The sequence below is a fragment of the Anabrus simplex genome, chromosome 1 (assembly GCF_040414725.1).
Source record: "Anabrus simplex isolate iqAnaSimp1 chromosome 1, ASM4041472v1, whole genome shotgun sequence".
NCBI classification, from domain to species: Eukaryota; Metazoa; Arthropoda; class Insecta; order Orthoptera; family Tettigoniidae; genus Anabrus; species Anabrus simplex.
The window spans coordinates 1,477,552,347-1,477,567,458 of NC_090265.1; the positions used below are offsets into that span (position 1 = coordinate 1,477,552,347).

The 15,112-nt window shown below is 37.7% G+C and overlaps 1 protein-coding gene across 3 annotated transcripts in view; it reads left to right on the plus strand.

The window, feature by feature from the left end:
* LOC136858425 (metaxin-1) overlaps positions 1 to 15,112 on the plus strand; it is a 236,578-nt gene that overhangs the window by 104,386 nt on the left and 117,080 nt on the right. For all 3 annotated transcript variants that reach the window (XM_067137956.2, XM_067137955.2, XM_067137954.2), the window contains exon 5: positions 11,456 to 11,690. In XM_067137956.2, the coding sequence (XP_066994057.1) occupies positions 11,456 to 11,690 (235 nt within the window). The remainder of the gene's footprint in view (positions 1 to 11,455; positions 11,691 to 15,112) is intronic.

The window sequence follows — 15,112 nt, forward strand, 5'->3', positions numbered from 1 at the left end:
ATTTTCTAGCCTTAGACTTTTCATAAACAAGTGTCTGAACATTTTGACTAGTGAAACGGAACATTTGGATAAAGAAACTGATATTCTGCACTCCCAGTTCAGTAACTTTCAGCTCGAAGAAACAGACCTGGCAAAAGGAAGAATTGATGTTCAATGGGCATTGGTAGGTCAGATGAAATCAGCTGTTGGTGTACTTAAATATGACAGACTCTCTAAGGTGATGCTTGCTATTTTATCAATTCCACATAGCAATGCAGAATGTGAAAGGATTTTTAGCAGACAGACAAGGACAAAAACACAGTTCAGATCCTTGCTGTCTGAACAAACTTTGGAGAAACGTTTAACCTTGAAATCAGTTCAGCAAGGCAAGTGCTTTGAGCAAAAATTTAGTTCCGAGTTTCTGAAGAAGGCTAAGTCAGCTACTGGTGTGTTGACAACAGTTAGTCGTAATGCAGGTATGTCCAGTATTTAGTATTCACATGTAAATGATGGAAAATATATATGTGAGCAAATAGAATTGTTAATGTATTGAATTATCAGTGATGTGTCATAATACGTCACGATTCGCTGCTAAATTTCTCCTGATTTTTCACTTTTGAAAGTTGGCATGTCTGTAATCGGGTGGGCGCGGACGACAGTAGGGGTAATGTGTAAGCATGTTATTTATTGTTTTGAAGATTGATCGATTTTTGGGTATTTTAAGATTATTCAATATTTTAATGAACGTATCAAACAGAATTGTAGGTTTTTCAGAAAGGTCATTGAGATTAAAATTTGGATTATGGTACTGATCAAGTGAAATGTAAAATTGTTCAGTTAAATCAAGTACGGAGCCTGTGTTTATTATTTCAATGATGTGTATGTCATGGTCTAAGCCATAAAATTTGTGTTTATAGTCATTTATATGTTGACCTACTGCGGAAAATTTTCTCTATTTGATTGCGTTTACGTGTTCTGTGTATCTGATTTTGAATGATCTACCGGTCTGTCCAAAATATGTGCTGTGACAGTCGTTACAGTGAAATCTATAGACACCTGACTTTTCAAAGGGGTTGGAAGCGTTAATTGAATTAGAGTTGTGTAGAATGTCTAGGTTTCTATTATTAGTTCTGAAGGAAATGTTGATATTCTGCTTCTTAAATATGTTTGTAATTTTATGGATATTGCATTTGAAGGTAAAGGTTGAAAAATTTTAGATTTATTAGTTTCTTTAAGTAGGTTAGATTTTGGGCGATATCTGAACTTACTAATTGTACTTTCTATAAAATCTTATTGTAGCCATCATGGAATGAAATATTGTGTATAGTGTTTAATTCTTTATTAAGGTCTGATTTTGACATAGGAATATTGAATGCTCAGTGTACTAGACTATTGTAGGTGGCCCGTTTATGATTAAGGGTATGAATTGAGTCCTGTTTTATTGTTGTTGCGGTATATGTGGATTTTCTATAAATTTTATATTTAAATGAAGAAGGAAGCCTGGTGATAGTGAGATCTAGATAATTGATGGCATTGTTGACTTCGGATTCTAGCGTAAATTTAATGTCTGCATCGATAGTGTTTAGGTGTGTTAAAGTAGTAGCTGCGTCTATGGTACATTGGTCCAAAATTATGAATACATCATCCACATACCTGGACCAGAGGTGTATGTTGTTAAATGTTGCATTATTGTCTATTTTTGTGTGTTCTAAAAAGTCCAAGTATATTTCTGCTAAGATGCCGGACGCTGGTGAACTCATGGCTAGTCCGTCCTGCTTGTGAAATAGTTATTATTGATTAAAAGCTTCAAAATAGACATAAAATCAGATATTTCAAGTTGACTAAGTTGACTATGGGTGTGTAAGTTTTGAGGGGTAATATGTAAGAGTTTTACTGGTTTTATACTTGTGTACATATTAGTGATATCAAACGAGTGTATAGAGTGATATGGCTGAATAAAGTCATCAAGCTGTTTGATAAGTTGTAATGTATTCTTCATGGATTTTTTTGACTGAAAAGTGTAGTGTTTTTTAAGAAATGAGTGAATTGTGCTACTTTATACAAAGGACTAGGTCTATAATTTACAATAGGGCGTATTGGGACAGCAGTTTTGTGGATTACCCACCATCAAAGCGCAACCTAAAATTTGGTTTTGTGATAAATGCGTAAACTTTAATTTCCTCCAGGATTGCCTCCAGTAGTCCAGATTCATCTTAACATATTCCTGTTTAAGATATGCACCTTATTCAGAAGTGTTTTTGAAAAGGCGGCTACTTGATCGGGCTCTGAGTTAGAATTTTCCTTTTCCTTGCTAATGTCTTTACCAGCATGTGGTGTTACGTTAACGTGTTTCTTTTCTTTAACTTCTTTGGTTGTAAAGGGGTAGCTCTTGCTAAATTGAGAGCTGATTTTCTCATATGTAATTTTAGTTGGTATCGTCCACAACTACCTTACTTAACTACCTTGTCATGACTTCAAATTATGCCTGTTAAAATTTTCCTTACATTGTTTTTAAGTCGGCATGAAGCTGAAACTTGTACTATTGACACTATTGATATCTTAAATTTATTTACTATGTTAACCTTCCTCCTCTGCGAACCATGTGACCTTGCCGCGGTGGGGAGGCTTGCGTGTCCCAATGATGCAGATAGCCGAGCCGCAGGTGCAACCATATCGGATGGGTATCTGTTGAGAGACCAGACTAACGAATGGTTCATCGAAAGGGGGGTAGCAGCCTTTCGGTTGTTGCAAGGGCGGCAGTCTAGATGATTGACTGATACGGCCTTGTAATAATACTCAACATGGCTTAGCTGTGTTGATACTGCTACACGGCTGAAAGCAACGGGAAACTACAGCCGTAACCACCTCCCGAGGACATGCAGCTCTCTCTGTATGAAAGATGTACTGATGATGGCTTCCTCCCGGGTAAAATATTCCGGAGGTAAACTAGTCCCCCATTCGGATCTCCGGGTGGGGACTACACGAGAGGGGGCGATCATCAGGAAGATGGATACTGACATTCTGTGAGTCGGAGCGTGGAATGTTAGGAGTTTGAATCGTTGTGGTAGGTTAGAGAATCTGAAAAGGGAGATGGATAGGCTAAAGTTAGATGTAGTTGGTATAAGTGAAGTACGTTGGCAGGAAGAACAGGATTTTTGGTCAGGCGACTACCGAATTATCAACACGAAATCAAACAGGGGTAATGCAGGAGTTGGTTTAATAATGAATAAGAAAATAGGGCAGCGGATAAGCTACTACGACCAGCATAGTGAAAGAATTATTGTCGCCAAGATAGACACCAAACCAATGCCCACCACAATAGTGCAGGTCTATATGCCTACTAGTTCAGCGGATGATGAAGAAATTGAAAGAATATATGAGGAGATAGAAGATTTAATACAATATGTCAAAGGTGACGAGAATCTAATTGTGATGGGAGACTGGAACGCAGTGGTAGGCCAAGGAAGAGAAGGTAGCACAGTAGGAGAATTTGGATTGGGACAAAGGAACGAAAGAGGAAGTCGGCTGGTTGAATTCTGCACTGACCATAATTTAGTCCTCGCCAATACTTGGTTCAAACACCACAAACGACGGCTGTATACGTGGACGAGACCTGGAGACACTGGAAGGTATCAAATAGACTTCATTATGATTAGGCAGAGATTCAGAAACCAGGTGTTGGATTGCAAAACTTTCCCAGGAGCAGACGTGGACTCTGACCACAACTTGTTGGTCATGAAATGCCATCTGAAGTTGAAGAAATTGAAGAAAGGAAAGAATGCAAAAAGATGGGATCTAGACAAGTTGAAAGAAAAGAGTGTGATGGATCGTTTCAAGGAACATGTTGCACAAGGACTAAATGAAAAGGCTGAAAGAAACACAGTAGAGGAAGAGTGGAGAGTCATGAAAAATGAAGTCAGTAGGGCTGCTGAAGAAATGTTAGGAAGAAAGAAAAGATCAACTAAGAATCAGTGGATAACTCAGGAGATACTAGACCTGATTGATGAACGACGAAAATACAAGAATGCTAGAAATGAAGAGGGCAGAAAAGAATACAGACGATTAAAGAATCAAGTGGATAGAAAGTGCAAGGTAGCTAAGGAAGAATGGCTGAAGGAGAAGTGCAAGGATGTCGAAGGCTGTATGGTCCTGGGAAAGGTAGATGCTGCATACAGGAAAATCAAGGAAACCTTTGGAGAAAGGAAATCTAGGTGCATGAATATTAAGAGCTCAGATGGAAAGCCACTTCTAGGGAAAGAAGACAAAGCAGAAAGATGGCAGGAGCATATCCAACAGTTGTATCAAGGTAACGATGTAGATAATTTCGTTCTGGAACATGAAGAGGCTGTTGATGCTGATGAAATGGGAGACCCAATTTTGAGGTCAGAGTTTGACAGAGCTGTGAGTGACCTAAATAGGAACAAGGCACCTGGAATTGATGATATTCCCTCTGAATTACTGACTGCCTTAGGAGAAACCAGCATGGTAAGGTTATTTCATTTAGTGTGCAAGATGTATGAGACAGGAGAAGTCCCATCCGATTTTCGGCAGAATGTTGTTATACCTATTCCCAAGAAAGCCGGTGCTGACAGGTGTGAAAACTACCGCACTATTAGTTTAGTATCTCATGCCTGCAAAATTTTAACACGTATTATTTACAGAAGAATGGAAAAACAAGTTGAAGCTGAGTTGGGGGAAGATCAATTTGGCTTCAGAAGAAATGTAGGAACACGTGAAGCAATCCTGACTTACATCTGATCTTAGAGGATCGAATCAAGAAGGACAAGCCCACGTACATGGCATTCGTAGATCTAGAAAAGGCATTCGATAATGTTGATTGGACCAGGCTATTTATGATTCTGAAGATGATAGGGATCAGATACCGAGAACGAAGAATTATCTACAAGCTGTATAAAAATCAGTCTGCAGTGATAAGAATCGAGGGCTTTGAAAAAGAAGCAGCAATCCAGAAAGGAGTGAGGCAAGGCTGCAGTTTGTCCCCTCTCCTTTTCAATGTTTACATAGAACAGGCAGTAAAGGAAATCAAAGAGAAATTTGGAAATGGAATCACAGTCCAAGGAGAGGAAATCAAAACCTTGAGATTTGCCGATGATATTGTTATTTTATCTGAGACTGCAGAAGATCTCGAGAAGTTGCTGTATGGTATGGATGAAGTCTTAGGTAAGGAGTACAAGATGAAAATAAACAAGTCCAAAACAAAAGTAATGGAGTGCAGTCGAACGAAGGCAGGTGATATAGGAAATATTAGATTAGGAAACGAAGTCTTAAAGGAAGTAGATGAATATTGTTACTTGGGTAGTAAAATAACCAACGATGGCAGAAGTAAGGAGGACATAAAATGCAGACTAGCACAAGCAAGGAAGAGCTTTCTTAAGAAAAGAAATTTGCTCACTTCAAACATTGATATCGGAATTAGAAAGATGTTTTTGAAGACTTTTGTGTGGAGCGTGGCATTGTATGGAAGTGAAACATGGACGATAACTAGCTCAGAAAGAAAGAGAATAGAAGCTTTTGAAATGTGGTGTTATAGAAGAATGCTGAAGGTGAGATGGATAGATCGAATCACGAATGAAGAGATACTGAATCGAATTGGTGAGAGGAGATCGATTTGGCTAAATTTGACGAGAAGAAGAGATAGAATGATAGGACACATCTTAAGACACCCAGGACTTGTTCAGTTGGTTTTTGAAGGAAGTGTAGGTGGCAAGAACGGTAGGGGTAGACCAAGGTACAAATATGACAAACAGATTAGAGCAGATGTAGGATGCAATAGTTACGTAGAAATGAAAAGGTTAGCACAGGATAGGGTGGCATGGAGAGCTGCATCAAACCAGTCTATGGACTGATGACTCAAACAACAACATGTTAACCTTATTTGTATTTCATCATTGGCCTTGTTTTGTAACATCATTTTCCAATTCCTTTAATTCAGTAAATGTAGTGTTCACTGGGGATCACCGTTAATTTCGTTTTCCCAGCAATGCACTGCCTTCGCACGGACCTGGCAGGGTTTCCAACCACTTCCCATTTCCCTTCTTTTAGTTACGTTAATTAAACTGTTATTTATATGTCTACATTGTTTCCAGAGTGTTAACTTGGTGTGTATGTGTCATTTATTTTGTGCATTCTAAATTTATTATGTTTATTATTATTACTATTATTATTATTATTATTATTATTATTATTATTATTATTATTATTATTATTATTATTATTATTATTATTATTGTACCGGCTGGTACACCTCTACGCCGCACATTTAAATCTTCCACCAATAAGTACTCCTCTACAGGAGAAACTCTGAACTTTAAAAACTGGATCAACTCATTAGTTTCTCAGAAGATGTCACTACCATAAATTTTGTGATTGCAAAGTTGTCAGTACTGTGTGGATTTCAGCTGGTTTTGTTTTCCATTAATCAAGAAGTGTGGACATTCTCTCATAGATGACACCGCCTTAAAAACTATGATCATGGACCCTGGTGCGAAGTGAAGGAACTTTATTTGAAGAAATTTTGTATTCATAAGTTTTTCTCCTTACTAAATTTCGTTCTTTCATTGGTGGGTTGGCAGTATTAATCTTTTCCTTCTGCCGTTTTTTATTTTAACCAATCAAGAATTTCTGTAATTAATTTCCTACCAATCATATGTTTCTTCTCCGATTTTGTGTGTAACTTTTGATGCTAGCCCATAAAAGACGGTGGGTGTGTCTTAATTATTCATGAAAAGTCTCGAAACTTCCCCGAGGGTTTAAAAACTGCTGATTTTCACGGCTCCTGGCTACGTCAACATCTAGCTTAGTATATGGAAGTGTAGCAGGGGGCGGGTAGCACCTCTTCATTCGGGCAGCAGCTCTTCAACAAGGTAATGGCCGTTTAACATCTTTATTTCTTGCTAGCTCAGCAGTTTAACCCGCGGGGCAGATCCAAAACCTTTAAATGTAACCTATCTCTTGAAATATGTAAAATTCTTTCGTCTTTGTAAGACTTCATATATCTTTACTGTAATTCGGGGATAGAGAATGCTTTACCCTCTCGAGCTCCCCTTCATTTTTGATTTGAGGTGACTATGTTTTCATAACCGATTTTCTTCTCTTCATTAATGTGTTAAATCTTTTTCTTATACTAGTCACCTCCCTAGCTTGGGAATAGCCCCTGTGTCATCGGCCTAGTGCCTCTTCGGTTTTAAAAGGTGTATTTAGGAGTGCTAATTCACACCTCTATTCTTTTTGCACTTAGGGCCATTTAAGTTAACCTATTATTTTTCTATTAAGGCCTAGTAGGCTGGGTACTAGATACCCCTGTTTCATTGTAAATTGTGCCTTGATGGCAATCATGCGTAAAAGTCTGGTATTGCCTTGAATAGGCTTGAAAGATTGAGAGCGGGTCAGCTCTTTCTAGTGTTTTGAAAGGTGCCTCTAGGAGGCTTTACGTTACTAGGTGGGAGCAAGTGCTCCATGTAATTAGGGGTTTTCTGCCCTTTGATCAAATGTGTGACTTGGTAAAGTTGAGCTAGTTGCTTAAGGATTGTGAAATTGGGGCTTGAAGCCCAGAATTTTTATAGACCCCCGAACTTGTGCTTTCGTTTGTAAAGTTATCATTGTACCTGTTTTTTTTTTTAAATTGTTATTTCACCTAGTGAAAATTTGTTAAATCTTGTTGTCTATTGAAAATATAACCTTTATTTAAATTTTAATTCATCTTTCAGCGTTGTAGTTAGACCCATTCCAGCCCGCACCTTCTTTCACCTCTGCCTTCCACGGGTAATACCGTAACAATTATTATTATTATTATTATTATTATTATTATTATTATTATTATTATTATTATTATTATTATTACTACTACTACTTCTTTTGATGTTGTGTAACCTAGAAAAACCCAGATAAAATCTGACATAAGGGATCTTCTTTTTCAAAAGCTGGAGAAGTATGTGCTTTTAGTATCTTGAAGATAGACTTAAAATTTAAAATTTTTAAAATACGGTGGTCGGTGGAAACTCCTTAATGAATAACCTAAGTTGAGGTTGATTTTTTAAAGTTTTAAGATGTTGAAGGGAATCTGTAATGAAAGAAATTAAACATTTGTATTAAAAAAGGGAATAAAGAAAAAATCTTGTAAATATACAGTGGTGAAAAAGTATAAGGAACAATGAAAATGATTTACCTCCCAGCCGGTCCCGTTAAGTTTACTTCTTCCCTTACTCCGTGCCGTCAGCTGAATGAGTGTGTTCGTGTATGAGGAGCTTGAGGCGAAAGAGGGGAAAGTAGGGGAATTGTCATGGGGATGAAGCCAGTGGGAGGGAAACGTACGGGATGTTTCTCCGGATCCTTTTTAATGGCCTTTGTATATAAATCTAGGTTGGAAACCTCTTCCAACAGTATATTTATATTATCGATTATTTCATTTACATTCTGACTAGGGTTTTGTTTTTTATCAATCTCAATGTAAATGTTTTCTAAACTATTCATCAATTTACCCTTATTTAAAGTTTGCAAAATGGTTAAGTCTCTTTCTATTGGTGTAAAATGATGATTATATTCGGTCATGTGAAGGCTCATAGCTCATTGGTACCAAAGGCTATATTGAAATTAAGTATCTTAAAAATGTTATTGATCTGATAAATATTTCCGTTATTATAGGTGAAGGTGGCAAAGTTTTTCTTTTTATGCTCTCTTTTCAGCTGCGTTTGAGGTTAATTTTTTATTTTGTTTATGAATCTATCAATGTAGTATTTTGTATATCCGTTACTTATCTATATTTTGTAAATAAGTCTAATTTCTTTCCCGTGCGCATAGAGGCGCGCGGCTGTGAGCTTGCATCCGGGAGATAGTAGGTTCGAATCCCACTATCGGCAGCCCTGAAAATGGTTTTCCGTGGTTTCCCATTTTCACACCAGGCAAATGCTGGGGCTGTACCTTAATTAAGGCCACGGCCGATTCCTTCCAACTCCTTGTCCTTTCCTATCCCATCGTCGCCATAAGACCTATCTGTGTCGGTGCGACGTAAAGCCCCTAGCAAAAAAAAAAAAATTAATTTCTTTCTGAAAATCGTTCTTGGACAAGGGGATATTAAAAGCTCTATTTAACATGCTTAGAAAAGACCTTTTATGTGCTTCAGGGTGGTGTCAATCTGATAAAATGTTGAGATGTCAAAGCTAGCTGATGTCAATGTTTAGCTATGTTGGTACGGTAATCAATTTGCTCCAAAAGACGGTGAAGTGGGAATTATTATCCCTGTTGAAATATTTGTTTGAAGAAATGATCTAGTGTTACTTGTACGGTGCGTGTTATGTACGCTGGACTGCTCCAGCAACGCTAGCTTGACTGACCTTTCTACTTCTTGTAAACTCCTGTATGTCAGAAATGATGCCAAAGAGAATGTAGTTGTAAATCAGGAGGATCCAGAAATGGAGAATGATATTGCAATGACAGAGGTGGAAATGGCTGTTAAACAAGTGAAAACCGGAAAAGCAGCAGCGATGGATGAAATATGGGTGGAAATTGTAAAGGTAGCAGGATCTGTTGGTGTACATTGATTATATAGGCTGTTAAAGTGTATATGGAGGAAAAGAAAGTGCTTGATGGTTGGTGTGAAGGTGTAATAATACCAGTATTTAAGGTGACAGGAAGGTATGTGACAATTACTGAGGAATTACACTGTTGTCAGAAGTAGCCAAAATATTGGAGAGAATTGTAAAAAGGAGGATGAGAGGAACGGTGCAAAGAAATTCAGAAGAGCATTTTGGATTTTAACTGGGCAGGTCAACAATGGACCCTATATTTACCATGAGATTACTGATGGAAGAACAGTTGAAATAATGAAAAGGTCTTGTAATGGTATTCCTTGATCTAGAGATAGTGTTACAGTAATAAAGAAAAGGTGTGGGAAACCCTGGAAAGAAAAGGATGTGGAAGGTAATCAAGAGAACTAGTGAAAGCAATGTATAAGAATTATTGTTCCAGTTGTGTCTAGACTCCAGTGGGGAGAACAGATTGGTTTAGAAACCAAACTAGACTAAACCAGGGAAGTGTGTTGTCTCTATTTATGTTTATAATGGCTACAGATGCAATTCTAAAGGGAACAAAGGCAAGATATGGAGAGGATATGAAACTTTTGTTATTTGCAGATTACATAGTGATCTGGGGAGTCAACAATACAGTATGAAAATCAGTGTGGAGAAGAGCAAAACAATGGTGATGACAAAAGGAGAAAGGGAAGGAAAAATAATCATTAGTATCCATGACAAATCCTTGTAAGTTGTTGAATATTTCAAATATTTTGGAAGTGAAGTAATGCAAGATGCAAGGTTGGATAAGGAGATCAGCAGAAATGTACAAGCGGGAAATGTGTTTTATCAGCATGTAAGGAACCTGGCGTCGAACAGAGAAGTTCCTATGAAATGTAATGAGATAATCTACAAGATGTACTATACCCATATAGTAATGTATGCATCAGAGACAGCAAGAAATGAGGGTAAAATTCTGGCCAATCAGATGAAGTTCGTGAGGAGTATGGTGGGGAAGACAAGGAGAGACAGAGTAAGAAATGTTGAGGTCAGTCAGAAACGAGATAGGGGTAGAAAAACTGGGTGATAGGGTGAAGAAGAATAAATTGAGATGGTTCGGACATATGAGGACGGAGTGATAGGATGGAGAAGAATAAATTGGGATGGTTTGGACATGTTATGAGGATGGAGGAGGAAAGAATATAAAAACAAGTGTTGGAGGCTAAGATAGAAGGAAAGAGGGCAAGAGGGAGGCCCAGAGCAAGTTGGATGTACTCTGTCAAGAATAGTATAAGAAGAAAAAGACTCGACTGGAGTACAGTTAATGAAGAGGAGAGTGGTGGAAGAAGAGGCAACCGTGGAGAAGTGCCAACACCCTGGGTTGGCAGGAGCTGGTCAAGGGGAAATGAAAATGATGACTGTATGTTGTAGATTGATAACTTTCAGGTCTCTGTAACTCTTTGATTCATATGTACAGTGGATGGTCTGTTATGCGTGTAGTTGCAATGTATAGGCCTACAAATATAAATAATTTTAATCAATTAAAGTTTATTTCAGAAGCGTAATGGTTAGAATATTGCGGTGACATGACTCATATATGTTCTTGTATTGCATACAATCACTTATTAAAGATACTAAAGGTCTACGTGTGTTCCTCTTTAAATGATCTTTTGTTATAGTTATAGGTTAGATATGTTGTTGAAAATTATTGTTTTAAAGGGCATAACTTCAAGCTCATTGGCCTCTTTAATGTTCGTTATTGCCATTACTAACACATTGTTATTGTGCATGGCACTTCAGGTACACCAAAGGTAAGATTAGGTATTATCCGCTTTGGATTTTACCTCCATGAAATCATAATCAACAACAGCATATTATATCCATGTCTATGAAATCCTTTTCAACTCTTCAAATCAAGTTAATCTGATATTTCATATTTTCTTTTTCAGGTTTATGGAGAGGCAGAAAAATGCTTGACTGCACTTTCAGTTCGCTTAGGTGAAGCAGATTTCTTTTATGGTTCTCATCCTACATCTTTAGATGCTGTAGTATATGGTTATATTGCACCACTTCTAAAAGCTCCGTTTCCAAACCCGACTCTTCAAAACCATTTGAAAGCTTGTAGTAACTTGGTGAAATTTGTGGTACGAATATCTCAGCGATATTTTCCACATGTTACTCAAGGTAAGCATTGCCATCTTAGCAAACTCCAGTAATTATTCTACAGTGAATTGTAAAGCATTTTGGAATTTCTGAGTAAGATTTCCAAAATTCAGGAACATTTCATTTCCTTACCACATACTGTGACAGATATGGCACTCACCGGTTTTATTTTTATACAGCCTATATTGAAGTGTTTATTTCATTACTGCATAGAGTGACAGATATGGTAGACTATCAACAATAACTGGATGCGAGCAGTATATGTCATCTCTTGAGGGAGTAAGGAACTATTTGACATTCATCCCTTGTTTGTGTTGTAAGCAGTTGACTAGATATCTGACCACAAGAGAGTTCTATTTCATACAGTAATAGTTCAATTTGTGTTTTTATAAAATTACTGTGGAAGCATTGATATGTCAGGACATCTATTAAGAGGTAACTTTGAACATTTGTCTACTGGAGTAATTATAATCTTTCAAATTAGGTTTGTGACAGATATGGCACAACATGCAGTTGTGACATAACCTATTTCTTGCTACTGGAAGTATAACAGTCCAATATCTTTCCTTTCAGTTGGTTTACTGCAATGGATGTAGGAATGTTTTATGCCTCTTCAACTCTCGTACTAATTATACCCGACGGAAATATTGGTGACGACCCTGATCTACCAGATGATGATAGTGCATTACTTATAAAAGGAAAGAGATATAACATTCTTGCTTCAGAGTCAGATGATGATATTCATAAAATACATAACACAAGAAATAATGTTACTATTATATCAGAAACAGAATCGGATACAGATGATATTGAGGTCGGGCCTACTGAATACCTTGACCTTTATGACATTCTTCTTGCGGATAGGCTTGCTACAATCCAAAACAATTCAAAGGCAACAACCAAGGTGGAGAAGACTAAAATCGACTGGCATATAGGGAATCTGGTAAGAATGAAAGATGAATCAAAATTTACTGGACTGGGCGATTTGGCTATCCGGTTAGAGGCGCGCAGCTGTGAGTTTGCATCCGGGAGATAGTGGGTTTGAATCCCACTCTCGGCAGCCCTGAAGATTGTTTTCCGTGGTTTCCCATTTTCATACCAGGCAGATGCTGGGGCTGTACCTTAATTAAGGCCACAGCCGCTTCCTTCCAACTCCCAGGCCTTTCCTATCCCATTGCCGCCATAAGACCTATCTGTGTCGGTGCGACGTAAAGTCACTAGCAATAAAATTTACTGGAAATATTACTCTGCCTCAGGAAATTTTCGACCTTGATATTCCAGTAGAATATTTCCAATGTTCCTTTACTAGTGAGATATTTTGTTAAATCAGTGTAATTTCTGAAACCTTTTGTCATTTTCATAAATTAAAACTAAACTTCACTTAGAAGTACTTTTAATGTACTGGTATGCTATTTTCTGTTTCCAAGTTACCACTGATACCATCGAAGTATATTCGTTATTGCATGGTGTCCCATATATGGCACAAATCATAAACCAACAACAAAGATCTGCCACATGAAGTTCAGATATTTTAAACTATTTTTCCGAAGGTCAGGACACTATATTTAAGCAGTCAGAATTTTTTCAAGAAGGAAAAAAAGTCATGCAGTAAGGGGTTATAACTGATGACTCAATAGAGCATCCAGGGTTAAGAAAAGACTGCAGATCTTCTATTGGTGTTTCCTCCTTTCATTCCACATGTATGTAAGAAATATAATGAACTATCAAAATGTATTATTTCCCTTATGAAAAAAGCATTGGTAGTACCATATGATTCCGAAGAAGGCATAAAATCATTTTGGTATCTTTGAGTTTATCCTTTTATATATTACATATGCGGCTCACTATACAGAACAGCCGGTCATGTTTGTCAGATGACGCTGCAATTCAGCATGTAGTGGCGGAAGTGTGTACGGTAGTCAGCATGTGGTATAACTCAACTGCTGCAAATTATAATTGGTGAGATCAGCACGGCATGTTTCCCATTTTGTATGCATCACACTCATTACACTGATTGCTTGTGTAATGGGCTATAATACCAATACAATGGTCCGTTATTGGACATTATAAATTTTCCAGCTAACTCATTCTTGGTTGCCTGCGTTTCGCCCTCGTGTGCTAAGTTAGGCTCGTCAGTTGGAACTTAGCACACCACCCAAGACACAAGGCTAGTGCATACCATGGAGGCCACTGCATAGGCTACTTGAAGCCACCAGCAGTGCCAACGCACTATGAGAGCTATGTCTCATTTCCAAAAATTGATGCCTGCCTGGCCATCAAATGATGTAGATGTTGATTCCCGGGAACCTAAAATATTTGTCCCGAATGAGTAAATTTATAATACCAATATAATGGTCCGTTACCAAGAATGAGTTAGCTGGAAAATTTATAATGTCCAATAACGGACTATTATATTGGTATTATAAATTTACTCATTCAGGACACATATTTTAGGTTCCCTATGGGAATCAAGATACGCGCCTGTCATTAATGAATGGTTAAATATTTGAGTTATAGCATGTAAAATTTTGTCATTTATCATCTTAATTTCTATTCCTATGTTGTCTGTCCCTTTGGACTTTGATTTTATTCTAAATATGGCTTGTTTAACTTGCAAGGGTGTCACATGTGAAAAGTAGAATTTTTCTGTCAGGTGCGGGGAGTTGTAATTACTGTATAGTGTTATATGTTTCCTTTCTCCGTCAGTGGTATGTCCAGGAGTGGTAAAATATGTATTGAGGGAGTCCAGAGGTATATCAGTAGGATGATAGTCTCTTTGTTTACCTATTCCCCTTTGTCTTAGTTCTTTCCAAGCCATAGCAGGTCTAGTATTTTGTGTTAACAGGGTATGTGCATGTCTAATTCTAGCGTTGCGTACTGCCTGCAGTGTTTTATTTCGTAGCTGTTTAAATGAGTCAAAATTGTCTTGTGTCGGTTGTCGCTTAAACTTTCTGTGTGGCATCTCGTTTTGCCTTTAACTCCTTTAGCAACAGTTTTAGCCACGGTGCTGGGGCTCCTGTTACCCGTACCGTTTTCAGCGAGGCGTGTGTATTATAGAGCACTGTCAGATATTCGTTAAATATGTTTTTCTTCAATGTCAATGTCGTCAACTGTCAGTATATGGTGCCATGGAACATCAAGTGTGTCTTCAGTAAACATACTGTAGTCAATTTTAGAGAGATCTCTGAATTTAATAGTCCTTCGTTTTGTCTTTTGTGTCTTTAAGGAGTAGGATATTTATATTAGGTCATGAGCTGAAATTCCTGGTATAGATGTCTGTCCGTGTTTTAGAACTTTGTCCATATTCTTGACAATCATTAGGTCAATTATCGTGTGTGACGAGGCGGTGTGGTGTGTAGGGAGGTTTGCAAAATGCTCATATCACAAGACGTAGTCATGTTTATAAGCTGCCGACATTCGGCATTGTTGTTTCCGGTGTCTGT